General features: G+C 48.8%; 1 protein-coding gene across 3 annotated transcripts in view; it reads left to right on the top strand.

Moving 5' to 3' along the window:
• Nucleotides 1-27,374, top strand: part of LOC135830684 (uncharacterized) — a 227,691-nt gene that overhangs the window by 195,676 nt on the left and 4,641 nt on the right. For all 3 annotated transcript variants that reach the window (XR_010556090.1, XM_065342909.1, XM_065342910.1), the window contains exons 20-28: nucleotides 1,877-1,978; nucleotides 2,562-2,663; nucleotides 3,248-3,349; nucleotides 3,934-4,044; nucleotides 10,682-10,888; nucleotides 12,531-13,631; nucleotides 14,074-14,251; nucleotides 14,579-14,639; nucleotides 21,541-21,617. Coding sequence is in view for 2 of the 3 variants with exons in the window: in XM_065342909.1 (XP_065198981.1) it covers nucleotides 1,877-1,978; nucleotides 2,562-2,663; nucleotides 3,248-3,349; nucleotides 3,934-4,044; nucleotides 10,682-10,888; nucleotides 12,531-13,631; nucleotides 14,074-14,251; nucleotides 14,579-14,639; nucleotides 21,541-21,617 (2,041 nt within the window). In the remaining variant the exon portion in view is untranslated. The remainder of the gene's footprint in view (nucleotides 1-1,876; nucleotides 1,979-2,561; nucleotides 2,664-3,247; nucleotides 3,350-3,933; nucleotides 4,045-10,681; nucleotides 10,889-12,530; nucleotides 13,632-14,073; nucleotides 14,252-14,578; nucleotides 14,640-21,540; nucleotides 21,618-27,374) is intronic.

Here is a 27,374-nt window from a genome sequence, read left to right on the forward strand (position 1 = left end):
CAGTCGTCTTATTGTGTTACTTCAGTGCGAAGCCTTTTTTCGTCTCGCACGTGTTTGCGCTTATTGTACTCTATTCCACTTGAGCATTTGGGTTATAAGCTCCTTCCTCTCCATAGGAGGGGGATGATGTAACAGTTTTCCCCTGTTCTCTATAACTTTACACTCCCTCGCACCTCATGCGTCTTACGCCTGTCTATTAGCACTTTCATTGGCGCCATTGCCACATGTATACTATCACATTTTGCATATAACTGGTCGAGGCACGCTCAACCAGTCTCTGACTTTTCAAGTTTGATTAAACCTGTTACACAATTGACCGTAACTTTGGTGTTTCTCAATGGATTTGAGTGAAATTTTGACCACACACTCCTGCCACTATGCTGGCCCTCAAGACATGATTTACAAGTTCTTGCGCCGCACTGACAGGCTTTCCAGCCCGGAAAAACTCAAATTTCCGGCATAGTGCCACGGTGTGCGAGCCACCCAGGAGCCAAACAAATGCATTTACAATTTTTTCACATTTTCGTGCTCATTCTGTTCGTGCGCGGGACCCAAACCTAGAACAAGTCCAGAAGCAGCCATGGGTGATGGGGTAGGGCCCCTCAACGAGGCCCTGGAATCTGTCACAACGGAACGAGTGGGCGTTCTCTCACACACTCCCACAGACCCAAGTCAATTTTTGAATTTTTTTAGGTTTAGCACGTGCTACGAGGTCGTACCTTTGATACAACATCCAGTGCTGGGACCTCCACAGCAAGCCATTTCCACAGCGCTGCACACCAAATCCAGGATACCCTCAGAAACCGGCAAAGACTACCACTCACGTTTCACTACTGCCTAGTACTGAATCCTACCTGACTTCTTGACACGACTCAAACTTGCCAAAGTCACTAAATCAACGTCAACTACAATAATCAAGCCACATATCTGCAACGTCACGAGGGTGTTGGCAAAAGTCCTGCCCAATACGTGGCTCAAAAACCTGATTTTTTGGACTTGGAGCAAAATTCTGCACACTTTCACGTGTTTCCATGATACGACAAGTTGCGCACGGTCTGCTCACATTCAAATACAGTGCTGCCAACAAATGACAGCGTGCAACAAAAAAATCTTTCCTTGCAAGGGCACATTTTCGGCCATAACTCTTGAACGGCCAGTCAGATCGGGCCACAATTATCAGAGAATTTGCAGCTATTCATGCTCTTTCAACTGACGTAGCACTCAATGTGAATTTACAAATTCGATTTTTCAGCGAATTTTTGGGTAGTCTGCCACCTTAAGGCTGAAATCAAAATTTCACCAATTGTAGTCTTCGGGGTGCTGATTCGAATGGTAGTAGTAGTAGTAGTAGAATTTATTATTTTGAATGGTCGTGGTCCGAGGAAGCTGAGACACTCCCTTCCCGTTTTAATCCCAATCCAACTCCCGCACTTCCACCGAAACTGGGTGACTGTGCCCTACTAGATGGGGATTTGTATGCACTCGGCACTGATGGCTGCACAAAGCATATCTGGCTTGCAAGTGTTGAGTTTCGGAGAGAAAAGAGCAGTACGTGGCATGTGGCCTCTAATTTGATTCAAAAGTGTTCTTAGTATTGTATACTTCGCCCATCATATGCCCCTCAAACCACAAGAGGAATACTGCAACATTACTTTGGCTCAAAAAGTATGCTAACTAACCAATCTCGCGCCCAGCACTAAAGCATGTATTGGGGGTTTCCAGCACTAGCTTGTAACCAGTTTGTCAATTGACTTATCACAATGTTGTGCGTGAGACTGCCTCGCTTCGTAGTGGATTGTGCATTATACCCAATATAAGTACTTTTCTGATGGATAACGCATAGGAATGTCTGGTCATGTGTGTTACCTGTACACAGAACGGTAGAACACCTGTACATTGCGCTGCTCGGAAAGGACATCTGGAAGTAGTCAAGCATCTACTAGATCTCCAACCCGACATGATCTCTGTGAAGGGCAGGGTAAGTTAAAGCAATCTTTATCATTAACTCTCCTTGCTGTAGTCTGTTACTCCTACAACACTCTTCTTGCCAATGAGGACTACTGTGCTTGATATAATTATGTCAATTGCTGGGAAGTATCAGGCTGAAACAGCTACCAAACCGATTATTTGCTACAAAAGACCTGTGAGTATTGGTGACTCTACTTCCCGGCACTGATGGCTGCACAAAGCATATCTGGCTTGCAAGTGTTGAGTTTCGGAGAGAAAAGAGCAGTACGTGGCATGTGGCCTCTAATTTGATTCAAAAGTGTTCTTAGTATTGTATACTTGCACCCATCATATGCCCCTCAAACCACAAGAGGAATATTGCAACATTACTTTGGCTCAAACAGTATGCTTACTAACCAATCTCGTGCCCAGCACTAAAGCATGTATTGGGGGTTTCCAGCACTAGCTTGTAACCAGTTTGTCAATTGACTTATCACAATGTTGTGCGTGACACTGCCTCGCTTCGTAGTGGATTGTGCATTATACCCAATATAAGTACTTTTCTGATGGATAACGCATAGGAATGTCTGGTCATGTGTGTTACCTGTACACAGAACGGTGGCACTCCTGTACATTGTGCTGCCGGGAAAGGACATCTGGAAGTAGTCAAGTATCTACTAGATCTCCAACCCGACATGATCTCTGTGAAGGGCAGGGTAAGTTAAAGCAATCTCTATCATTAACTCTCCTTGCTGTAGTCTATTACTCCTACAACACTCTTCTTGCCAATGAGGACTACTGTGCTTGATAAAATTATGTCAATTGCTGGGAAGTATCAGGCTGAAACAGCTACCAAACCAATTATTTGCTGCAAAAGTACCTGTGAATATTGGTAACTCTGCTTCCCGGCACTAATGGCTGCACAAAGCATATCTGACTTGCAAGTGTTGAGTTTCGGAGAGAAAAGAGCAGTACGGGGCATGTGGCCTCTAATTTGATTCAAAAGTGTTCTTAGTATTGTATACTTGCACCCATCATATGCCCCTCAAACCACAAGAGGAATATTGCAACATTACTTTGGCTCAAACAGTATGCTAACTAACCAATCTCGCGCCCAGCACTAAAGCATGTATTGGGGGTTTCCAGCACTAGCTTGTAACCAGTTTGTCAATTGACTTATCACAATGTTGTGCGTGACACTGCCTCGCTTCGTAGCGGATTGTGCATTATACCCAATATAAGTACTTTTCTGATGGATAACGCATAGGAATGTCTGGTTATGTGTGTTACCTGTACACAGAACGGTGGCACTCCTGTTCATTGCGCTGCCGGGAATGGACATCTGGAAGTCGTCGAGTATCTACTAGATCTCCAACCCCACATGATCTCTGTGAAGGGCAGGGTAAGTTAAAGCAATCTCTATCATTGACTCTCCTTTCTGTAGTCTGTTACTCCTACAACACTCTTCTTGCCAATGAGGACTACTGTGCTTGATAAAATTATGTCAATTGCTGGGATGTATCAGGCTGAAACAGCTACCAAACCGATTATTTGCTGCAAAAGTACCTGTGAATATTGGTGACTCTGCTTCCCGGCACTGATGGCTGCACAAAGCATATCTGGCTTGCAAGTGTTGAGTTTCGGAGAGAAAAGAGCAGTACGTGGCATGTGGCCTCTAATTTGATTCAAAAGTGTTCTTAGTATTGTATACTTGCACCCATCATATGCCCCTCAAACCACAAGAGGAATATTGCAACATTACTTTGGCTCAAACAGTATGCTAACTAACCAATCTCGTGCCCAGCACAAAAGCATGTATTGGGGGTTTCCAGCACTAGCTTGTAACCAGTTTGTCAATTGACTTATCACAATGTTGTGCGTGAGACTGCCTCGCTTCGTAGTGGATTGTGCATTATACCCAATATAAGTACTTTTCTGATGGATAACGCATAGGAATGTCTGGTCATGTGTGTTACCTGTACACAGAACGGTGACCTTCCTGTACATTGCGCTGCCGGGAATGGACATCTGGAAGTAGTCAAGTATCTACTACTAGATCTCCAACCCGACACTATCTCTGTAAAGAACGATGTACATGTAAGTCGGGCAATCTCTATCCTTGATTCTCCTTAAGAAATTTTTTCCGGAAAACGGTTTGAGCGATATATTTGATCGCAACAAGTAGCATCTAGTCATTCGCGCCAGGCCAGAGCAACAGAACTTAACCTTTTTCTTTTTAAAGAGAAGACAAACCTACAAATCATGTTGAAAGACAAAAAGGACATTGGACTGGGTAGGCGCTATCCACAATGCCAGTTAAGGTGGCTCCTACCCCTCGGGTCCAATTTTTTTGGGTTTGAAACGTGCCTACAAACGATTGTACTTTGTTCCGTTGGATATCTTGTGTACGGAGACAAATTTTTATCACGTTTTACCTGCCGGTTTCACTCGGGGGAGGGGCCAAACATAGCATACTCACAATATGCCAATTTAGGCCAAAAAATGCCGGAAAACCACCTTTTTGGCCGTAGCACTGGTAGTTACCACATTTTTCTTGATGTCGAACATCAGGACAGTAGTATACTTGCTAAATATCAGCATTAGCTGTAGAAGTGGGTAGAATTCTGCTAGAAGATGACCATTTTTACTTGATTACAACATCTTCGGAACATAGTAGTAGAGCTTTGGATCAAGTTAGACAGCTTCTACGGAAAGCAAACTACCAAAATAGAACTTTTGAAGTCGCCCACATACTAAATGCCACACATGTAGCTGAGTATGTGTATTGAGTTCACATGTATGCTCTAATGTTTTTCACAACTTTCTCCAACATGAAGCCGATAGTGATGTGGAATTTGTTGACTGCTTTGTACAAAACATAGTGCTGAAGCAATGCACATTGGGCACTTTCTACTGGTAATGTAATTATTATATTATACAGTGTTTGCTGCCAACATAGCAAGCAATACATCTATACTAAATGCGTATTCCACTGGGTATTGTCCAATGGCTTTTCACTTCACATCTAGCCACTGTTCTTTGTGCATTACTTGAATGCTTAGTCTCCGTGGTAATGAAGCTAAGAGCCACACTGGCGAAGTTTCTACCGAACCTAACTATCAAAAATATATAATTTCCAAGATGCTACTACACTGTATAACATCAAGTAGCTGTGTGCAATGCCACTCTGTTGAACACAGTAAGCCAAATCGAGCCACTAAACCCTATTTGCCAGATATAAGCTGCTGAGACTGATAGCAGCTGTATGATCTGATATGGATGGTGGTTCCACACTGACCAGCACATGTACACGCGCACAGGCAGAAGAACACACAAGTAATACACCTAACGTTACTTCGAAGTACATCATGTAAATACTTGTACAAGCGTATATACAAGCATCACTCCTGTTCTCCACAACCGGCAGTCCTGGGCCACTCCAGCTGGTCAGACTCAGAGTGCAATAATTTCTGCAGCAGGCTTGACTTGGAAAGCTAATCACAACTGCCATGGCTGCAACATGAGTATTACCAGCGCTTTTACAGTGCTACTTGTATTATATTCTTGTCAATCCATTGTGGTGCATGGCATTCGTTTTCAACAACCGAGTTTATGTCATAAGTTGCATATCCAACGCATACAGAAAAAAGAGGGGGTGGGGGCAAATAACCACGGTTCAACACTAGTCATATTGAACGGCGTTATGCCACGCCAGGCGCGCACACAAAACGCCCACAGGAGAGCATGCATGTACACACCCGGGTGACACACATTCGTGCGACTTTACATAGCCTGCACTGTCGTTCTATGTCATAGGAGTGAGTGCACACACATATATATGTACATGTAGATTGCCTAATATTGCATACGTAATAAAATTAATTGTATATGTATACACACATGTGCGTGCACATTATAGACTCAGCGGCATACGCATGAGTGCGTGCCAATAGGGCCACATGCCAATTATCGGATTAGTCTGTGAAAGTTGCACGGCACGACAAACTTTCGGACAGTCTAAAGATATGACACAATGAATGTGGAATACCCACCAGTGTGTAAGACCATTTCATATCTCTTTCGCAGCGTTTGTGATTTTCGGAGCGTCCCTGTTGATATTTTGATGTCCTCACTTGGTTGATGACACAGTCACAAATTATTAAATTCACCTCCAATGCCATCCAATCTGCGTTCCGCGATACATGTACAGTGAACGGTGTTGAGGAAAGCCATCCAGCAATAAAACAGTCGAGACTCCCAAGCAGAGGATACAATTCAACAGCGTATTGAAGTACGAATTGTTCTGAACAATTTTCAAGACACAATTACAAAATTTGAAGTGCGTCTTGAAACGTGTTTGAAGTGCTTCGATGTATTTACCTTCGATCTCCCTGAATCGATCCATCCACAGCTACCTGACGAATTTGCCAGTCAGTGCGGGAGATGATCGAGCAAGTTATATTTGAAGGTCGCAAAATGTCAGTGGCACTGGCAGGAAATCTACACAAGCGTATTCAGAAATAATTTTTTAAGACTCAGGCATGATTCAAGAGCGGACTTTGATTTCTTCCTTCTTATAGTACGAGCACCAGTCGACATTGCATTCTTGGAAAATCTTCTGCGAGTGCTGCCTTCCCCTTTCATAGAAAGAACGAGTGAAGAGGGACACTAGCAGCAGGTTCTAGCTAGGTCGCCAGAATTGCAGAAAAGAGAGAAGACGTTTCCTACAACGATTGATCGCACAAAAATCATCACTACCGAAAAATTTACTGAAAATCTACACTTTTCAAACGATGCGCGCGCAGAGGGTGTGAGCCACCCTAAAGGGGATGTTAAGGCTAAAATCAAAATTTCACCAGTCAGTGTAGTCTTCGGGGTGCTGAGTCGAATGGTCGTGGTCCGAGGAAGCTGAGACACTCCCTTCCCACTTTAATCCCAATCGAACTCGCGCACTTCCACCAAAACTGGGTGACTGCCCCCTACTAGATGGGGATTTGTATGCAAAATAATTATCACTAAAAGCGCCATTTCGTTCTTATGAAAGCACGGATGATCACAATTGGCCAATATGTTGTAGTCTTTTGGACGCTGAGTCGACTGGTTTTGGTCCAAAAAGGCTGCGATGGAGCGCTCCTCCTTTATCCCCAATCGAACATGGTTGAACAAGCGGTCACGTGCTCCTGCGTACACCAGTCACCTGGTCACCGTGCCTGCAGGGTACAACTTACTAGCCTGTTTGACCTTTTTTTGGGTGCAGTCCTGTCACTCGAGTTGAACTCGAGTTGAACCTTGGTACGAAAGTTGTCGCCTGCTGGAGTATTGACCAGGTGATTTGGGCACCCAGGAGCACGTGACCGCTTGTTCAACCATGTACGATTGGGAATAATGGAGGAACGCTGCATCTCAGCCTTTTCGGACCAAAATAAGTCGACTCAGCGTCCAAAAGACTACAACATAATTATGGGCCAATCGCGGTCATCCGTGCTTTTATAAGAACGAAAAACGGCGCTTTTACTTTTAGTGACATTTTGCATACAAATCCCATTCTAGTAGGGTGCAGTCACCCAGTTGCGGTGGAAGTGCGCGAGTTCGATTGGGATTAAAGTAGGAAGGGAGCGTCTCAGCTTTCTCGGACGAAGACCATTCGACTCAGCACCCCGAAGACTACAACTGGTGAAAAATTTGATTTTAGCCTTAACTTCCCCTTTAATAGCTGTGCTGATGAAATACATGGACTCTGCCGACCATGGGTCTCGGCGTCACAGTGCCATGTATGCATCAAAATTAATCATAAGTTTATAATGAGCCAACATAAGAAAGTGACTTAAGACAAAAAAATGAAATAAAAAACAAGACAACACAAGAAGGGAATAACAATAATAATAGCGGAAAAAGGGGGAGATTGAGAGATGTGTGGGTAGCTCTCGAGTGATACGGCAGGGTGAATCTAGACCAGAGTGGCTGGCAACTTCGTCGCAGGTTTGTGCAGCTGTGGCTTTCAGAGGGTGTCTGTAGCCCACAGCTAGTCAGTGTGTAGCAAGTGCTTCCATGCAGCTGCCCTGAAGCAGTGCAGCCGTTGCAGGGACATTGGTGGCTGGAACAGAGAGGGTGGCAGTTGATTCCACAAACTGATGTGGGCAAACGGGAAGGACCGCCTGATGTACTCCGGTGCAGCTGGTGGTAGAGTATTGAGGAGCTCGTGAGGATGGGTCACCGGATGTGTGTGTCGGGTTCGCGGACGAGCCACAGTGGGTGCAGCTGATGGGACAATGTTGGTCAGCTGTTGTGGGCTTTCGATGCACTGAAGCTTGTACATGTAGCACAGCCCAGAGATAGAGAGAGTGCGTCGTGCAGCCAGACTCTGGAGGAACACATCTGGTCCTATGATGGCCATTGCCTTCTGCTGAATGCGGTCGAGCCTGGCCAGATGGGTCGGGGCAGCAGACATCCAGACCAGACCTTACTGATTCCACCAACTGCCAGTAAAGCAGACAATGGCACACCATCCACTCTTGGGTCAATGCTATGGCCCTCCCTACATACTAAAGACTATGTCACAAGGTCCCGTCAGCGGGGAAGTTGATAGGAAGAGATCAATGATTGACTCAGTAAGGGTGGTGGCACGTGTTGGTGAAGACACATAATTTGTCATACCAAATTTGTTAAACAAGTCAGTTACTCGTATGGCCATGGGTGACTGGTTCATTTTCATATCAACGTTGAAATCACCCAGCATGACAGTTGCCAGAACCTTCTTTCCTGGTGCATGAACTGATGCGTCTAGGCTGGACTCCAGGGAGGTCCAGAATGCTACAGGTTTGTCTGGTGGACGATAACAGCATCCAACCAGCACTATGCCACCGGAAACGCTAACTTCTATCCACAGCAGCTCTAAGTCAGTCTCCAAGTCAGTGCGTCTTCGCGCAAGAACAGATTCATGGCAGTATATCCCAACACCACCACCATGTTGCTGCAATCTATCCTTCCGATGTAGCTTGAAATGTGGGATAGTAAGTTCACTGTCCAAGATATCTGGAGTGAGCCAAGTCTCAGCCATACCAAAGACATGAATGCCTCTGTTTGACAAGAACTTTTGCACTTCGGCTGTCTTGCGCCTGATACTACATACATTCAAGAAGGCAGTGTGCAGCATGGTCATCAGCAGGCATGGTTGATTTCAGAGCCATCGCTGACTGAGGGCGCGTGCACATTTGTTTCCACTTCCGAAAGGGATGCCGAGTTTGCTTGCGTGTCGTCACATGTTGTGGTTTCTGTGGTATCATCACTGACATCAGAGGCAGAGTACTTGTCGAAATTCCACTGTCTGGAATAGAGTGGTCTGGGCCAGAAGCGACGATCCAGCAGCGTCTTGCTGCACGATGCGTGGACTACCAGTCTCGCAGACAACGACTTCTGCTTCTGAAAAACTTTACAGTCGAGAATTTTAATAGGGGGAGTCTTCAACTCCGACGAGCGACACTCCACGAAGCGTGCTAGCTGCTCCGGTGAGGCATCGCGCAGCAGATTGCCAACAAACACAACACTTTTCTTGACAGGTTTCCTGGCTGTCACCAAACGCCAGGCAGCATCTTCACTGTCGTCATCGACGTCTGGCAAATTGGCCTCACTGACTGCACTGGCTGCATTAGCTGAAGTTTGAATGTTGGTCTTAGTCTTGGAGTTCGAATTACTAGTAGTTTGAACGTTCGACGTGACACCCACGCGTTGGTGATGATCCAGGTCACTGAGGTCATGTCCTGGTACGGTAGGTCCGCTCTCGACTGGAATGTGACAAGTGGCCGCAGCATCCTGCTGGGCCGGACCAGATGAAGTCAGTTGTAGATCTACTACGGTATTCGGGTTGGTTTCGGACTCAACGGTTGGGCAGTTAGTAGCATGGCGCCTCTTTCTTTGCGACTTGCTCTGAGCCTGAGAATCTCCAACCGTAATGGCGGAACTTCCTGAACTTGGAATGTTCGGTGCGCTTGATCTGGATAGCTCCTGAACGGTCCTAGATAGCTGGTCGATATGGCTTATCAGCCTTTTCTCACGGTCTGCAGCAGCACTTCTTTCGACATCAAGCATATCCATTATCGCCGCCGGAGCGTTGTGGAAATCGCGGCAGCAGTTCGACCGGGGGAAACGATTATCTGGGACATCGCACGGCTGTTCGTGCTCATCGCTCTCTACTGCGGCCATGGTCGTGGAATCCCTGTTTGCAGACATGCTTGCAACAAAAAATCCGGGTCAGAGACCCCAAAAGTAACCTAAACACGATACAAAAACGGGAGCTGAAAAACATGCATCCTACTCTAAAACGTTTCAGTGTGTGACATCTAGTCTTTGGCTTGTTTCAATGTTTGAGTAGGCTACGTTCCGTGCGTGCGCATGGGTCAAGTAAGAAATCCAATCATACACGGTCTGTCGGGCTTGCTGGCTGAATCATGCCCTCGCTCCCAGCCATGATTCAGCCATCAAGCCCTCCAGACCGTGTATGATTATATACATCTTTCAAATGCTGCTGTGTTTTCCACTTTTCAAAGTGTGTTTGTAGCCATAGAATGCTTTAGACTGAACTGTAAATATGCAATGAAGTTTTGCTTACGGAGGAAGTACGTCATTAGTGGATTGTGTTCGTTCTCAGTGACGTATACATACATCATTAACGATAAAATGTTTAATCATGTTTGTGAACAGAGAGTACTTTACCCACTTTGTTGATGTGCATGTTCAGAAATCTCGCAAGCAACCCAAAGTGCTCGGGCAGGCAGAGGAAATATTGGCACAACTGCATGACAACATCCAAGAGCCATTCTCAACAAGTCGGGAGTTCTCTCGACAGCTTTGTGCTGCTAGCCACGTAGAGTATGATGACGATGAAGACAGCATCAACACCGCACAAATCCGTCGATATCGCAAGATCCTCAATGCGTATGGTCTGGTATGTACATACTCTGCAGATTGAGTAATTTCAATTTTCTTGCAGTAGATGTATTTCATGTTATGATGTATGTCATCTACGTCATGTACATTTCTAAGGGGTCGTCGCAAAAGTGTTTTATCGTCCCTGAAATGAACATCGCTCATTTCTAACTCGCACACCCTCCAGTCCCTATGAAACAAACACAGCTTGCTCTGCTGGATGATGAAAATTGCATGCATGTATATGTAGTCATGTACATATGTATAGTATCAGTCGACTTGTGATTTTTTTCCCGATTTATTGGAAACTGGCACCCTACCTTTTTGGTGTCCCCCTCACATAGTAGACATTCGGCCAGGTTTATAAAATTTGCACCGGTATGCCATGGCAAAATATGTGGAGAAGCAAATCCCAAACCCAGAATGAGATTCTTGAGATTTAAAGTGGGTTTTTGATCCTCAATTCGGCCCAGATCGAACTTTAGCCAGCGAGACAGTTTCCGAGGAATTGACTGTAGTGTCGGTCGACTTGCGATTTTTGCCCCCCCCCCTCCACAACTCCAACGAATGATGCTCGTCTCAGGGACAAAAATAAAATTTCCCTACGACCCTTCTTATTCGTTGGTTTTAGGGAAAGATGCAACCGGTTTGATTTGTTCCTACTTCTTTTACAGCCCATATCTAGAACATTACGATGCCCATCCTGCCATTAGCTGTAGTTTATTATCTATCATTCAGTGCTAGACCAGTTTTTCACCGATACCAAGAGTACATAACCCCCAGAGTGTGCATTGCCGATCCAGCTCTGCATAGGGTCTTGGTCGAGCGGAATCGGATCTTCTGATGTCATGCGTACACTCGACAGCAGCGCAAGGCCGGTCTCGAGGCAGGGCACCATTGTTTTTGATACGAGAGTACCCGCGACTCCCCGGGTTCCCCTCAGATGTGTACGGTATTATGACGCAAAGATCCGATTACGCTCGACCAAGACCCTATGCAGAGCTGGATCAGGCGTTGCACACTCTGGGGGGTTATGTACTCTTGCCGATACTAGTAAGTGTGAGGCTGCTGGAAACTTCAAGGTGAAGTGAAAATTGTGGGACAGGTTTAGTGTGTTGCTGTGCACAATATGGCTAGCTGGGGCTTGACAGCAGGGGACATCACCTACAGATTGCTGGCTTTAGGCTGATAAAGAAATCATTGACAACAGGTGCATTGTGCTTTACACCTTAGATGGATTGATCTTCAACAGTGAGTTTCTATAAGGGTGTGCTGCATAGTCCTGCTTTGGCTGTTCACCTGAGGGTTGTATCTGTGTCCATGAGAGGATCCGTCACTGATTTCCGCGCAACTCAAGCCAGGGCATCTGTACCCGTTTCCCTTACATTCATTTCTTTAAAACTTAGGATGGTTCATTTAACAGTTCCTCATTGCCACTCAATGTGGGGTCAGGCGAAGTGTGCTGTCATGACGCGTCGAGGATTGCCTGGGTGACTTGCTTTGTTTTGTATTATTTTGGAGGTATTTGGCCTTTTTAATATCCTGTCTGCGCATGCGTGTGGAATGTGTGTGTATCCATGTTTTGGCATATATCGTGCGTCGGCTTACAATTATGTGTGTTGCTGTGTGTATGGGTTTGCATATCGTGTTTTTGTTTCTAGATTGTTTCTTTCTCATCACCTGAGCTGGACGACATCATTGTTAACCGACCCAACTGGTTGCTCTCCAAGGTCATTGGTCTGATATTTGCACCACCTGGGCTTGACGATGAAGTTATGCTCCACTTCAAAGATGGTGTTGCAAAGGTCCAGGAAGTCCTTGACAAGCTTAACAGCTGCGAGGAAGCAGAAGGGCAAGGCCCTCTGCTGCTGCAGATGGTAATACAACTAGGTGTGTTGCTGCAGGAGAAAGAAAGGATCCTGGCACCCAGCCGTCTTCCGACCGCTGACAACTGCCTCGGCCCACTGGCCAAGAAAGATTCATCACCTCGGTCGGCGTGCGCAGGAGTCTCTTTCACGACTCAGCACTGCTTCTCCACTGCTCTAGTTATCAGGCTGCAGACAGAGCTGTACGCCTATTTCCACGAGCTTCACGGCATTCCTGCTGAGCTCTGGAAGAATCTGGTGGTAGTGACTCCAGTCCATTCTACAGCCCGTGGTTGCATCTCCGTCACGGACAGCCTGCGCCAAGCTGTCGCTGTTGTCCATGCGCCCGTTGAAGATACGCTAGATGGCTATTGTCTGCTGGCTCTGTTGCGCAAGGTGTTTGATAGGCTTGCTGCACAGTATAGCCCGGGCACTAATTACTCCACGAGCATCCTCAGCTCTGTTTCCATTCGTCAGCACCTTCGCGAGCCAAGCGACAAGTTTGATTTCGCTGTGTACGATGCAGAGCAAGTCCGAGCGTCCGTAGCGACACAGGATATTCTCTCAACTACCTACAGTTACGATGATCATGCCCCGCTTCTTCTCGAATGGCCGGTCAACCATGCTTCACTGCTCTCTGCAAAGTCCTTTGAGTCCGTCCGAGAAAGCCTTGGTGAGTCCGACCTGCCTGCACTAGCCACCTGCCTGGGCCTTACATCATCATCTTCATCACGTGGGCACAGTAATCATCTACGCGCTGCAGCAGCATTGGTCCACAGCTGGGCAGTTACCGACTACCATCACACCTCGACCAAGCTCCACCAGCTGCTAGTGAAATCACCGAACGCCAAGCGCTTTGCAAAGGTCTGCAAGGTGCTACGGCAGCATGAAGATCTGGTGAGTTTGATCGCCTGTTGCGTATGCCCCTCTCTCTCAGTCTCTCTCTCTCCCTCTCTCTCTCTCTCTCTCTTTCTCTTTCTCTCCTCTCTCTCTCTCTCTCTCTCTTTCTCTCTCTCTCTCTCTCTCTATCTATCTCTCTGCCTCTCTCTCTCTCTCTCTCTCTCTCTCTCTCTCTCTCTCTCTCTCAGTCTCTCTCTACTTCCCCCCCCCCCCCCCCGCCTCTCAGCCTATGTGTGTCTGTTGATGTATGCAAGTTGCTCTAACATTTATTCAACAAAACATCTGTAACCTACCATTACGCAATGCACAATGTATTCTCGGCCGTGTACCTCTCATTGATTTGACTCTCAGTGGTGTGGATGATATTGACACTAGCTGATGTTGATATCAGAGCCATGTTTGTTGCTTGTTTGTATATTTGTTACTCTCCACACTGCAGCTGGCCACCGATTTCCCGGACATATTCCGGAAGCGTCGGGTGCAAGCCGACCAGCCGGTCTCCGCCGGAGCTACTGCCACCGCTGTTCAATCAGATTCGGCAGAGAGCGTTTCTTCTGGCAGCCAGTCACACTCTGATCAAGCCAGTCAGTCCACTGCTGCTCGCCAAGATGATGCTGGTAAAGTTGAATGTGCTCAATACACCATGTGTGCTCCCTGTATGCTAGTGTTAGTTTACTTGTGTGCAAATGTCTACTTCACACTATCTTGCAACATAACTTGATCTATGGGCTTGCTCAGGTCTCAAAGAGAACTTCTGTTTGCATGGGATTCTATACGAAAAAATGAACTATTTTCTCTGTGGATAATGAACACATGACTGGTTAGGTATGTGTGTTATGCTAACCTTGATGATTTGATACCCATTCCTATAATCGAATACTTCTGCACAGAGACAGGGATAGTTTTAAAATCTGTTTTCTGTTCTTTCCTGTTGAATGTATCAGGCCATGCTGAGCATCACGCTGCTGATGGCAGCTGTGGAATTTTCCTATCCACTTCACCACTGTAAGTTCTACGCATGCATTACTCAACAATGAAGTATAGAACCGTTGAATCAGTCCTGTGTAAAGTTCAGTGAAATGTACTGCACCATTTCCAACATAATGAGTCAGGCCGGCCCAGTGACTGAGTTCTCAGACCATGATTGTGCAATGATAGCTATATGTATCATGATCAAGTCCTGACTTGAAGAGAATTGTTTCAACTGTGCTGTACACCACAGTGAGTTGGGAACACGAGGTGTGGAAAACAGGGCAACATTGATGCAGAAAGTGGGTTTTCACCTTTCCCATAATTATATTGTTGGATCTGAATTTTCCTCTCCATCCGTAAAAAAGCGGCATCTGACGCCTTTGAATGTGGTCTTTTCATGTAGTCTTTTCATGTGGTATTTTCATGTGGCGGCGTCGTCATCCCTAGAAAGCAGAAAGGTCTTATTGAGCTGTGTAGTTCCCAGATCCTATTTAAAACACCCTTCCCTATTTGAAGTACATAAGCAGAAGAAAGTAAAGATCGCAGATACACAACCAAACCGCCTATGCAATTGTGTTGAGAAACACAACCAGTTTAGGAAGTTTTGCTTGTACAAGGCCACCACAATGCCTGAGATACCAGGGTGGCAGATGTAGCACGTGACAGCGAGGGTAACTTAGTATCACAAGCAATGCCTGACAAGGTGCAAACCTCGTTAGCTGCATCTATGTTACCCTCACTATGAACACAGTGTAGTGAGTAGCCAGTTAACAGTGGTTGTCAGAGCAGTTAACTGCATGTAAAGTGCTTTACGCTTGCATCACAGCATTTGTTAACAATGTACACGCTCACTGGTGTCAGCACTGGTCTTGAACTCAGAACCTTGCGATTGGCAGGAAAGCACACAACCACTCGGCCAAAGTACTGGTCAGTAGGCAGTGGCAATAATTTCCCTACACTGCTTGCTTAATGACACGACCACTTTTTCGCCCGACCACGTTTTTTTGAAGGCCCTGCAAGGCTGCATGGCCTACACCAGGGAGTCGTAGGGGGTCGTACGACATCCTGGCTTTCACCAGGGAGCCCTACGCGTTACACATGCGAGTGTACGTGCATATAGGGCTACCGGTATGGCCTACGACCATGTACACTGTGTGATGCACATCCCCGGACGCTTTTCGCTTGCACGCCTTCGCTGATCCGCTGCTTTTTGTGTTCCACTTTTTCCAAAGAATTCTCGTAGTTGTGTGTCTTTTTCCTCTCTGATTGCTGCTTGTGTGGACACCATGGAGGCTCATCAGCCTCGGAACTTTGCGTTTCCAAAGCGAAGTTTCGGGCGAACATCGATCGTTGAGCGTCCGTTTCAACCAGCTTGGTTCGATAAATTCAACTGGTTGCACTACGACGAGTCGACGGATTCTGTGACCTGCCATTTGTGTTCCTTTGCTGATCAGCAAGGGAAGCTGAAAGCGCCATCGAAGGACTCGGCCTTCATTGCTAAGGGCTTCAAAAAATGGAAAGATGCCACGGAGGGGTTCCGCCGTCACGAAAAGTCGCTGTGTCACATCGACGCTGTCTAGGTGATGCTTGTGCTACCGCAGACTATCCCGGACATTGGTGAGGCGCTAAGTCAAGCCCATGCCAAGGAGAAAGCCCTGAATCGGCGAATGTTCATGAGAATCCTAGAGAACATGAAGTTTTTGGGTCGCCAAGGTCTTCCCTTGCGTGGCCACGACGATGCAGAGTCGAACTTTATGCAACTGCTGCAACTACAGAAGCTACATACTCCCGAGTTGCGTGCTTGGCTGGAGCGACGTGTGGATAAGTACTGCTCCCCCGAAATCCAGAAAGAAATCCTTCAGCTAATGTCGCATAGCATACTCCGGAATGTGGCCAAGTCCATCCATACTGCTGAGGTGTTCAGCGTAATGGCCGATGAGTGCGCAGACGTATCTAACAAGGAACAGCTGGCGTTGTGCTTCCGGTGGGTTGACCAGAAGTTGGAAGCTCATGAAGATTTCGTTGGTTTGTGCCAGATTGACAACATATCTGCAGATACGATCGTTGCGGCTATCCGGGACTGCATGCTGCGACTCAACCTCCAACTCAACCGTTGCCGAGGCCAATGCTACGACGGTGCCTCAAATATGGCTGGCCACAGATCTGGTGTCGCGAAGCAGTTGGGAGATGAAGAGCCAAGGGCTCTTTTTGTGCACTGCTACGGGCACTCTCTGAACCTGGCAATGTGCGACACCATCAAGACGACTGTGCTGACCAGAGATTCCCTCGATGTCACCAGCGAGATCAGCAAGTTAATTAAGTACTCGCAAAAACGGAATGCCCGATTTGACGTCCTGAAGGTTGAGATCTCGCCCAACACACCAGGATTCCGTGTGCTGTGCCCAACCCACTGGACAGTGCGAGGCAAGAGTCTGCAAAGCATCCTGGATAACTATCTGGTCTTGCAAGAACTGTGGGATGAAGTTCTGGCTGGGAGTGTGGACCCCGACGTGCGTGCTCGCGTAATCGGAGTGAAGGCTCAAATGGAGACTTTCAACTTCTTCTTTGGAATCAGTTTGGCCCATCTTGTCCTGGCACATGGTGACAACCTTTCTGTTTCCCTCCAGAGTTCAACAATGTCTGCTGCCGAAGCCCAGAAAATAGCACGTTTGACGGTGAACACAATCACAAAGATGCGCACAGAGAATTCATTTTCGATGTTCTGGGAGGCTACTGTGGCAAAAAGTCACCAGTTTGATGTCTCTGAACCGCAGTTCCCTCGCAAACGCAAACGTCCACATAGGTATGAAGGTGGAGATGAGCCAGCATACCACCCCAGCTCCCCGGAAGGCCGCTATCGGCAGCTGTATTATGAAGTGCTTGACAGTGCCAAGTCCTCCATCCAGACCCGGTTTAATCAGAAGGGCTTCGCCATATACACGCAGATGGAGAACCTTCTCTTGAAGAGTGCCAAAGGGGTTGACGCTACAGACGAGTTCAAGGCAGTGACAGAGTTGTACGGCGAGGATCTCGACTCCAACCTCCTTCTGACCCAGTTTTCCCTCCTTCAGACGCAGCTGACCTCTGATGACGATGTCACGTTTAGGTCTGTGCTGAAGTTCTTGCGGGGCTACTCCACTTCTCAGAGGCAGCTTCTGTCTGAAGTTGTGAAGCTGGTGCGCTTGATTCTGGTAAGCCCAGCTACCAATGCCATCAGCGAGAGATCCTTCTCAGCAATGCGGAGAATCAAGACCTATCTCCGCTCCACAATGGGCCAGAGTCGGTTAAATTCAGTCATGCTCCTCCAGACGCACAAGGACAGGACAGATGCACTGTCTGTGGTGTAGTTGGGCAATGCCTTCGTCGATGTCACCAGCAGTGATCACAGCCGCTCAATATTTGGCACATTCACGGATGCTGATCTTGCAGCTAAGTAACCCAGCTAGCAGTTTGCCTGTGATTGCTCTTCTTGTCTTATTTCCGCGGCTTTGGCTTTCGTACACAGCAGCGGAATCATGCACAGTAATAAATATTATACTTATTGTTTCAATGCATATTGTACGCCATCTGTAACATATTATTATTTCTTGCCTGCATTTCTTTTCCTCGCTAGTTTTGCTGAGAGTTTTTGTACACCTATTCAATGGTGGATGAGATAACAGGCTTTAAATGCTGTCCATAGTTGTTTTCTTGGAAATAGTAAAACAATGCCAAAAGTGCCCAGAATGCAGGATTTTGCACCCTAATTTCAAAATATTTCCGGGGGGAGATCCCCCCCCCCCCCAGAACCCCCCCCCCTGGCCGGACCACCGCCAACGGCGGTGCTACGCGCCTGGGTAAAATGTGTAAAGAGAACTGCGTGCAGAAGTGTAGGCAGTGGTGCAGGCATTAGTGCAGGCAGAAGTGTAGGCAGTAGTGTAGGCAGTAGTGTAGGCAGTAGTGTAGGCAGTAGTGTAGGCAGTAGTGTAGGCAGTAGTGCAGGCAGTAGTGCAGGCAGAAGTGTAGGCAGTAGTGTAGGCAGTAGTGCAGGCAGAAGTGTAGGCAGTAGTGTAGGCAGTAGTGTAGGCAGTAGTGTAGGCAGTAGTGTAGGCAGTAGTGCAGGCAGTAGTGTAGGCAGTAGTGTAGGCAGAAGAGCAGGCAGTAGTGTAGGCAGTAGTGTAGGCAGTAGTGCAGGCAGTAGTGTAGGCAGTAGTGTAGGCAGTAGTGTAGGCAGTAGTGCAGGCAGTAGTGTGGGCAGTAGTGTAGGCAGTAGTGTAGGCAGTAGTGTAGGCAGTAGTGCAGGCAGTAGTTTGGGCAGTAGTGTAGGCAGAAGTGCAGGCAGTAGTGTAGACAGTAGTGTAGGCAGTAGTGCAGGCAGTAGTGCAGGCAGTAGTGTAGGCAGTAGTGTAGGCAGTAGTGTAGGCAGTAGTGTAGGCAGTAGTGCAGGCAGTAGTGTAGGTAATAGTGAGGAGTGGGGGCAGGACTGAGCAGCGTGGGAGGGAGTGGCGCTGCGAAGGACTAAAGGGACCGTCACTTAATTTTTGCCGACTACCCGCCAAAAAAATCTTTTCGTTTCACGTGTCAGACACGTCGGCGTGCGCCTACGATCACGACTAGCGACTACGTAGTCGACTCGCTACCTTTCACGTCAAGCAATCTGTTCACGCCACGTGGCTGGATATCGATAGCGCGTTCAAGCAAACAATACATGATTGAAGACTTGCAAAATAATTGTTAATTTTTACAAGTCCAGATAGGCGCTAGGCCGAGCTGCTACTGAGTCTGTTGTGAGAGTACTGACTCTTTACCCAGTAATGGCAGTTGACTTTATTTTCGGAGAAACACTACTGGAGTGTCATTGTACAGTAGTAAAAAGTAACAATGAATGGCGATAGCATCTAGGAAGGATCGCTACCCTAACGTGAAGGAAAGGCCTTGCGCGGCTGCTCTACGAAGTGTTGAAGAAAGACTCAAAGTTAGTTGCTGGACGAACAACTCGCTGGTGCCGGAAAACTTCTGAATTGGCCCCCAACGATGGTGACTTGGTGTTTGGTGAATCATCAAGCATAGTGTCTTGTAGCAGTGTTCACCGAGGAAGGAGAACGCTCTAGCCGCTGCTGTTGTCCGTTTCATCCACGTTGGGCGTTTTAGTACTCCATGGACACACATTAACATTCTGAGCGATTGTGGAGCAAACTTCATTATCAGCATTATCAGCAGTATTAACTGTTACTCTTCATCCTACATGTAGATTTGGAGTATACACGGCCTTGTCACGACAGCGACAGCTCTACAGAGTGTTCAAGTGAGAAACATTAATTTCAATTGTTGGTGGACGAACTAGTATCGATATCCAGCCATGTGGCGTGAACAGATTGCTTGACGTGAAAGGTAGCGAGTCGACTACGTAGTCGCTAGTCGTGATCGTAGGCGCACGCGGACTTGTCTGACACGTGAAACGAAAAGATTTTTTTGGCGGGTAGTCGGCAAAAATTAAGTGACGGTCCCTTTAGTCCTTCGCGCGCTTGTGGGAAGGAGTGCTGGCAGGCGTGTGGGCAGGAGTGTGATCAAGAATGCGAGCAGAGAAGTGAGGGGAGTAGTATGAGTGTGTTCAGAAAGGCTGGCAGGAGTGTGATCAAGAATGAGAGCAGAGGAGTGAGGGGAGGAGTATGAGCATGTTCAGAAAGGCTGGCAGGAGTGTGATCAAGAATGCGAGCAGAGAAGTGAGGGGAGGAGTATGAGCGTGTTCAGAAAGGCTGGCAGGAGTGTGATCAAGAATGCGAGCAGAGAAGTGAGGGGAGGAGTATGAGCATGTTGATGAAGGCTGGCAGGAGGGTGGGCAGGAGTGTGGGTAGGCGTGTGATCAGGAATGCGCGCAGAGACGTGTGGGCAGGGGAGTGTGGGCAGGGAGTGTGGGCAGAGAAGTGTGGGCAGAGAAAAGAGGGCAGGGAAGTGGGCAGAGAAGGGTGGGCAGGAGAGTGTGGGCAGGAGTGTGATCAGGAATGCGCGCAGAGAAGTATGGGCAGAGAAGTATGGGCAGGGAAGTGTGGGCAGGGGAGTGTGGGCAGGGGAGTGTGGGCAGGCGAGTATGAGCATGGGAGTGTGGGCAGGGGAGTGTGGGCAGAGTGTACACTGTTCTTCTGAAAGGGGGTCAACTGGGGAAGCTAGATCCGCTCACGCTGTGGCCAGTAACTGTGTGGGTGCACTAACCAAGGATGGCATAATGTCAGCGAGTAAACACACCTCCGTGAACCCGGAGCCATGGTAGAGAAAGGTGGGTAGAGAAGTGTGGGCAGAGAAGTGTGGGCAGGGGAGTGTGGGCAGAGAAGTGTGGGCAGGGAGTGTCGGCAGAGAAGTGTGGGCAGGGGAGTGTGGGCAGAGAAGTGTGGGTAGAGAAGGGTGGGTAGAGAAGTGTGGGTAGAGAAGTGTGGGCAGGGGAGTGTGGGCATGGGAGTGTGGGTAGAGAAGTGTGGGCAGGGGAGTGTGGGCATGGGAGTGTGGGTAGAGAAGTGTGGGCAGGGGAGTGTGAGCAGGGGAGTGTGGGTAGAGAAGATTGGGTAGAGAAGTGTGGGCAGGGGAGTGTGGGTATAGAAGTGTGGGCGGGGGGGGGGGGGAGTGTGGGCAGGGGAGTGTGGGCAAAGTGTGCGGACAGGAGTGAGGGCAGGAGTTTGGGCGTTGGCAAGAGTGTGAGCAGGAATGCGCTCAGGAGTGCGGCCAGCAATATGGTCATCTACATGTGTGTGCAAGTATCGATGTATGTCATCAAATAGTTAGTATGTTCCATGTTTGTTCATTTTGAATGTGTGTGTGTGTGTGTGTTTGTGTGTGTGTGTTTGTGTGTTTGTGTGTGTGTGTGTGTGTGTGTGTGTGTGTGTGTGTGTGTGTGTGTGTGTGTGTGTGTGTGTGTGTGTGTGTGTGTGTGTGTGTGTGGGTGGGTGTGCGTGTGTATCTTCAGCCATGCCATGTGGTCAACGGACGAACGCATTGCAAACCTGTATCAGGAGGATGAAGCGGAGCTCTCTGAAGAAACAGGTGCGTTATTCCTTTTAACATAAGACTGCTCTCTTTATACTGTTCTCATCTAGTTGCACTCAACTGCCCTTCAATTTGTGTGCTGTTACCATTGTTGTCTTAGTCTGTCTGTATGCTATATACATACACGAAAACACACAAAAATACATACCTTCTTGTCTACCTTCTTGCTCTATATACACTGGCTTATACTTCATCCCATATTCACCCACATGCAATTGACTATCAACAGAAGTGGTGGATATTGCTTGATATTCACCACTTATTCACCACTTTTCCATACTTACTGTAAAGAGAGCAGTACTCGGTGCTGTATGTCTACACGATCGATCCTAACAAAAAGTTGAACAAGACTCTGTCAGGAACACATCACTCTCCGATTCATGCAAGAACATGCCAGTGTGTAGTGAAGTAACAACGACTTACGTTAGTTCTGCGTACATGTACATGTATGACAAACGTGACTCGTTTGTTGGGCTGTAGGGATGATAGGGTGAATATGGAGAGGTATAAGTATACTTTAACAAACGGCAAGGAGACAAAAATTTGATAACCGCAATCAATAAGACAAGCTGAATCAACATTTTGTGTACACTTTATTCATACAATGTGAAACGGTGGAGACAATGTACAATAAAGCGATGAAAATATGCAGAAATTGTGTAGAGAAAACAAGGATTCGAACAAGTCTTCGTGCACCACTCATCACGAATCGTTGTTGTACTAAAGGACACTGAAACAAAATGGAGCTATCATAGAAAATCTAAGTTAGAGAAATAACACTTTAGCAAATTTAGGTCTGCGCCTGCTAAGGGGGCGCGCGAATCGGGCCACTTCCTGGTCGCAACGGACACTTCGACAGTTAGCGGCAATGATTACTTTACACGTTACAGTTAGAAAGATTCGGCAGACTACATAAGAACAAGAAATAAGTACAGGGGCAAGGAGCCATAAAAAGGTGCTTCGGCAAGGGCCAAGCAAGCAGAGAGAGATTGTCAGGAAGAGAAAGGCAAGCTGGCTGGCGGCAACCGTATGCAAAAGTGAGGTTCGTGGCATACGGTACGCCAATATGCTAACGTACGCTAAAGCCAGTGCTTCCAAAAACATTGCGGAAAAGTGCAGCGTGGGCAGCACAAAAGCCACGTGGGTGACTGTGAGAATTATGACGTAGCAAGTCGTAGCACGACATCACTCCCCCGCCAGTGGACTGACGAAGGATAGTGCACGAAATGTAGAAAACAGATTGAATAAGGCTAAGTAAATGTACAAGATTAGTGTTGCTATGGCGGATGCGGTATAGCAAGCGGCAAGAAAACGAGAAATATATAAAGTGGATATGTACAAGAATATTTACAAGTCATTGCAAATGGATACAGGGTGTATGCACTGATGACGATCACACACAAGAAATTCAGTCATTCCAATGAATTCACTCATGCCAACGGACAATACGATGCTGAATTGATACTGACCCAGATGGGGTGGTCGCTGGCAGGATGGCCGAGACAGGTGGCGCACTCGCGGCAGTGTCGGAGAGATACGCAGGCTTGAGCCGGTCAATGGAGACACTATCCTCCTTGCCATTGAGCAGTATGGTGAAGTACTTGTTGTGTCGAGAGATAACCTTGAACGGGCCTTGATAGGGCGGCTGGAGGGGTTTACGCACAGCATCCGTGCGGACATACACATGCGTCGCTGTGGCTAGGTCGCCGGACACCCACACGGAACGGTTGCTGGATCTGGGAGTGGTGGGTCGTAATGCCTGCAGAGATGTGCGGAGGGCTTGGACATAGTGAGACGGGCTGGGTGAGGTTGAAAAGCTGGGCTCGTAGAATTCACCAGGAAGACGCAGTGTTGTGCCGTAGGTGAGCTCGGCTACACTGCAGTCTAAATCGGCTCTGTACGCTGCACGGATGCCGAGCATGACCAGGGGCAAATTGTGTGACCAGCTGCCGGATGCCTGTGCCATTAGAGAGGACTTCATGTGGCGGTGGAATCGCTCGACCAAGCCGTTACTCTGGGGGTGATACGCAGTGGTGCGTAGGCGGGAGGATCCGAGTAGCTTCAACAATGCAGCGAATAAGCTTGACTCGAATTGTCTGCCACGGTCGGTGGTGATCACTGATGGAGTGCCAAAACGGGACACCCATTGTAGCAGGCCGTGTGCGGTTGCCTCGGCTGTACAGTCGCGTAGTGGTATTGCTTCGGGCCAACGGGTGAAACGATCCACACACGTTAGCAGATACGTGAAACCTTGGGATGGCTGCAGAGGTCCGATGAGGTCGATATGGATGTGATCGAACCGGGCGTCAGGCGGCATGAATTTCGACAGTGGTGCCGAGGTATGCCGGTGTACTTTGGACCGCTGACATTCATGGCAACAGCGAGTCCAAGCGCGCACATTCTTAGAAATGGCAGGCCAAACATACCGAGCTGTGATCAGACGCTGAGTTGCTTTGATGCCAGGGTGGCTAATGCTGTGGAGCGAATCGAAAACAGGTCTACGGAATGCTTCTGGGACATACGGCCGTGGTGTACCGGTGGATACATCGCACAAGAGCGGGACAGGAGAGAACGGCAGCGAGATAGACTTGAAATCGAGACTGGTGTCTGGACGAGTACGGAGTGCCTCGAGCTCTGGGCAGTTGGTCTGGGCAGCCGCAAACTTGGTGAAATCAATGGGTTGCTGGATGGCATTGACAGACGGTCGGGAGAGCGCATCCGCAACCACATTGTCCACGCCCTGGATGTGCTGCAGGTCAGTGGTGAACTCTGCCACATATGCAAGTTGACGCTGCTCGCGTGGGGACAGACGGTCGGACGCGGTGCGGAGAGCAAATGTCAGGGGCTTGTGGTCCGTATACACTGTAAACTCTCGACCCTCGAGATAGTGACGGAAATGGCGGATGGACAGGTAGATTGCCAGGAGTTCTCGGCTGAATGTGCTGTAGCGTGTTTCGGCCGGCTGTAACCGCTTCGAGAAGAATGCAATGGGCTGCCAAGTCGAGTCGACCAGTTGGTTCAGGGCAGCACCAACAGCAAAATCGGACGCATCGACCATGAGGGCGATCGGAGCGTCAGGTTGGGGATGCGTGAGAAGCGTAGCAGCGCTAATGGCTTCCTTGACGGCAGTGAAGGCAGCTCGAGCTGTGTCACTGAGGACGATAGCTTTGTTCTTCGGCGTCTTGGGGCCAGCGAGAAGATCAGTGAGCGGTTGCACTATTTTCGCACACCTGGGGATGAACCGGCGATAAAAGTTCACTAGCCCCAGGAAACGACGGAGTGCACGGAGAGTTGCAGGCTCAGCATACTCAATGATGGCTTGCACTTTCTCGGGCAGGGTGTGGAGGCCTGCAGCGTCGACTCGGTGGCCGAGGAAGTCGACGGCCGGTGCCAGGAACTCACACTTGTGCAAGCTGATGATGAGGCCATGGTCCTCGAGACGTTGAAACACAGTACGGATGTGCTCCAGGTGCTCTTCTCGAGAGGTGCTAGCGATTAGCAAGTCGTCCATATAGACGAAGCAGAAGGGGAGGCCCTGCAGTACTTGATCTATGAACCTTTGGAATGTCTGGCCTGCATTGCGCAGGCCAAACGGCATGCGGACGAACTCGTAGAGGCCGAATGGCGTAACGACGGCTGTCTTCGGTATGTCGTCAGGGTGGACGGGAATCTGATGATATGCCCGCCGGAGGTCAACCTTGGAGAAAATTTTAGTGCCGTGGAGCGAACTAGCAAAATCCTGCAAGTGGGGGACAGGATACCGATCTGGGACCGTCTTGGCATTTAGCGCACGGTAATCACCGCAGGGACGCCAATCGCCGTCTGACTTAGGCACCATATGCAGGGGCGAAGACCACGGGCTGGAGGATGGCCGGATGATGCCTAGATCAGCCATGTGCTGAAACTCAGCCTTAGCGGCGGCCAGGCGATCGGGTGGCAGACGGCGTGCATGGGCATGGGCGGGTGCACCCACCGTTTCGATGAAGTGAACGGTGTCATGCTTGATGGTTTGGGGCTGAGCTGCAGAATTGGTCAGTCCAGGGAATTCCTGCAGGAGTAAATTCACCTCCGGTTGCTCGGTGAGCGGCGGTGCTAGAGACGAAGTATCCTGGCCGTGAGCTAGGACGGCGTGCACGGAGAGATCGGTCACGGTGTCATGCAGGGCACGGTTGCGGATGTCTACAGTGAGACCAAACTTGTGGAGGAAATCAGCTCCGAGAATTGGACTAGAAACATCGGCGATCACAAAGAGCCATGGGAATGACCGACGAAGACCGAGGTCAAGGGTGAGCGATCGACAGCCATATGTGGGAATGCTAGTTCCGTTGGCTGCACGCAACGTGTCAATGACGGCGGTCTGCTTGCCTTTACGGAACGTGGTTGGCAAGACACTGACGGCGGCGCCAGTGTCGACTAGGAGACGCAATCCCGTGACACGGTCTCGGACATAGAATAGGCGACATGTGGTCTGCAGGCCAGCGGTGCTGGTCGCCAACAGGGGCTGGCCAGCTAGTTTGACGACCGGGAGCAGGGTGGTCGGCAGTTCTTAGCTTGGTCGCCAAACTTGCTATGAAAGAAACACAGGCCGGGCCGACCAGGCGAGTTGTTCCGTGAGCGCGGTGGACCAGATCCACGGCCAGGGCTGCGACCCCGGGATCCGTCCAACCGTTTATGCAGAGAGCTGACGGCCTCGGTCAGGGCAGCAATCTGTTGCTCCAGGGCGGACATCCGAGCGTCGTCCTGTGATGGGCGTTGGATGGCGGAGACTGAGGCCTGGGTTGTCTCCATAACCCGGTCAGCAATGGCAGCTAGTTCGGAAAGGCTTGTAGCCTTTGGGGTCGACGCAAGGACCAGCTGGGCATTGCTCGGAAGTCGCTGCAAAAACAGCTCCCGTAAAATCGACTCATCCAATTGGCTGGAGCCAATAAGCTGCTGCATGCGGCGCAACAGGTGGGATGGGGTGCGGTCTCCAAGCTCCTCTTCCGTGAGCAGACGCCGGAGTCGCTTCTGCTCAGACATCTGAGTGCGGGCGATGAGCTGGCTTTTCAGCGTCGTGTATGGCTCAGTCTGCGGGGGACTGGTGAGCAGCTCTCGGACCTCCATGGAGAACTGCTCCGACAGTGCCGCAGCTACATAATCGAACTTGGTCCGCTGGGCAGTGATGCCACGATGACTGAAGAGACACTCAGCCCGGGCAAACCACAGAGCGGGATCCGAAGGGTAAAAATCGGGCAGCTTGATACTGACGGCTGCCACAGCTGGGGGCCGGTCCAACTCAGGGCTACTACCAATAACACTACCACTGGTACTGGCTGTGGCCTGTGCCTTGTTGAGCTGGTCCAGCAGAGCCTGCTGCTGTTGCCTGAGCTCCATGAGTTCCTCCCTGGTAACTGAGGGTGCGTCCGGGAAAGGTTTTCCACGGCCCTTCCCGTTGCTGGCCGGCGTGGTCATGGTGAACAATGTAGCCTTGCCTACAGAAATATCGGGGTCACCAATTTAGCAAATTTAGGTCTGCGCCTGCTAAGGGGGCGCGCGAATCGGGCCACTTCCTGGTCGCAACGGACACTTCGACAGTTAGCGGCAATGATTACTTTACACGTTACAGTTAGAAAGATTCGGCAGACTACATAAGAACAAGAAATAAGTACAAGGGCAAGGAGCCATAAAAAGGTGCTTCGGCAAGGGCCAAGCAAGCAGAGAGAGATTGTCAGGAAGAGAAAGGCAAGCTGGCTGGCGGCAACCGTATGCAAAAGT

The sequence above is a fragment of the Sycon ciliatum genome, unplaced genomic scaffold, assembly GCF_964019385.1.
Source record: "Sycon ciliatum unplaced genomic scaffold, ocSycCili1.1 SCAFFOLD_162, whole genome shotgun sequence".
In the NCBI taxonomy this organism is placed as follows: Eukaryota; Metazoa; Porifera; class Calcarea; order Leucosolenida; family Sycettidae; genus Sycon; species Sycon ciliatum.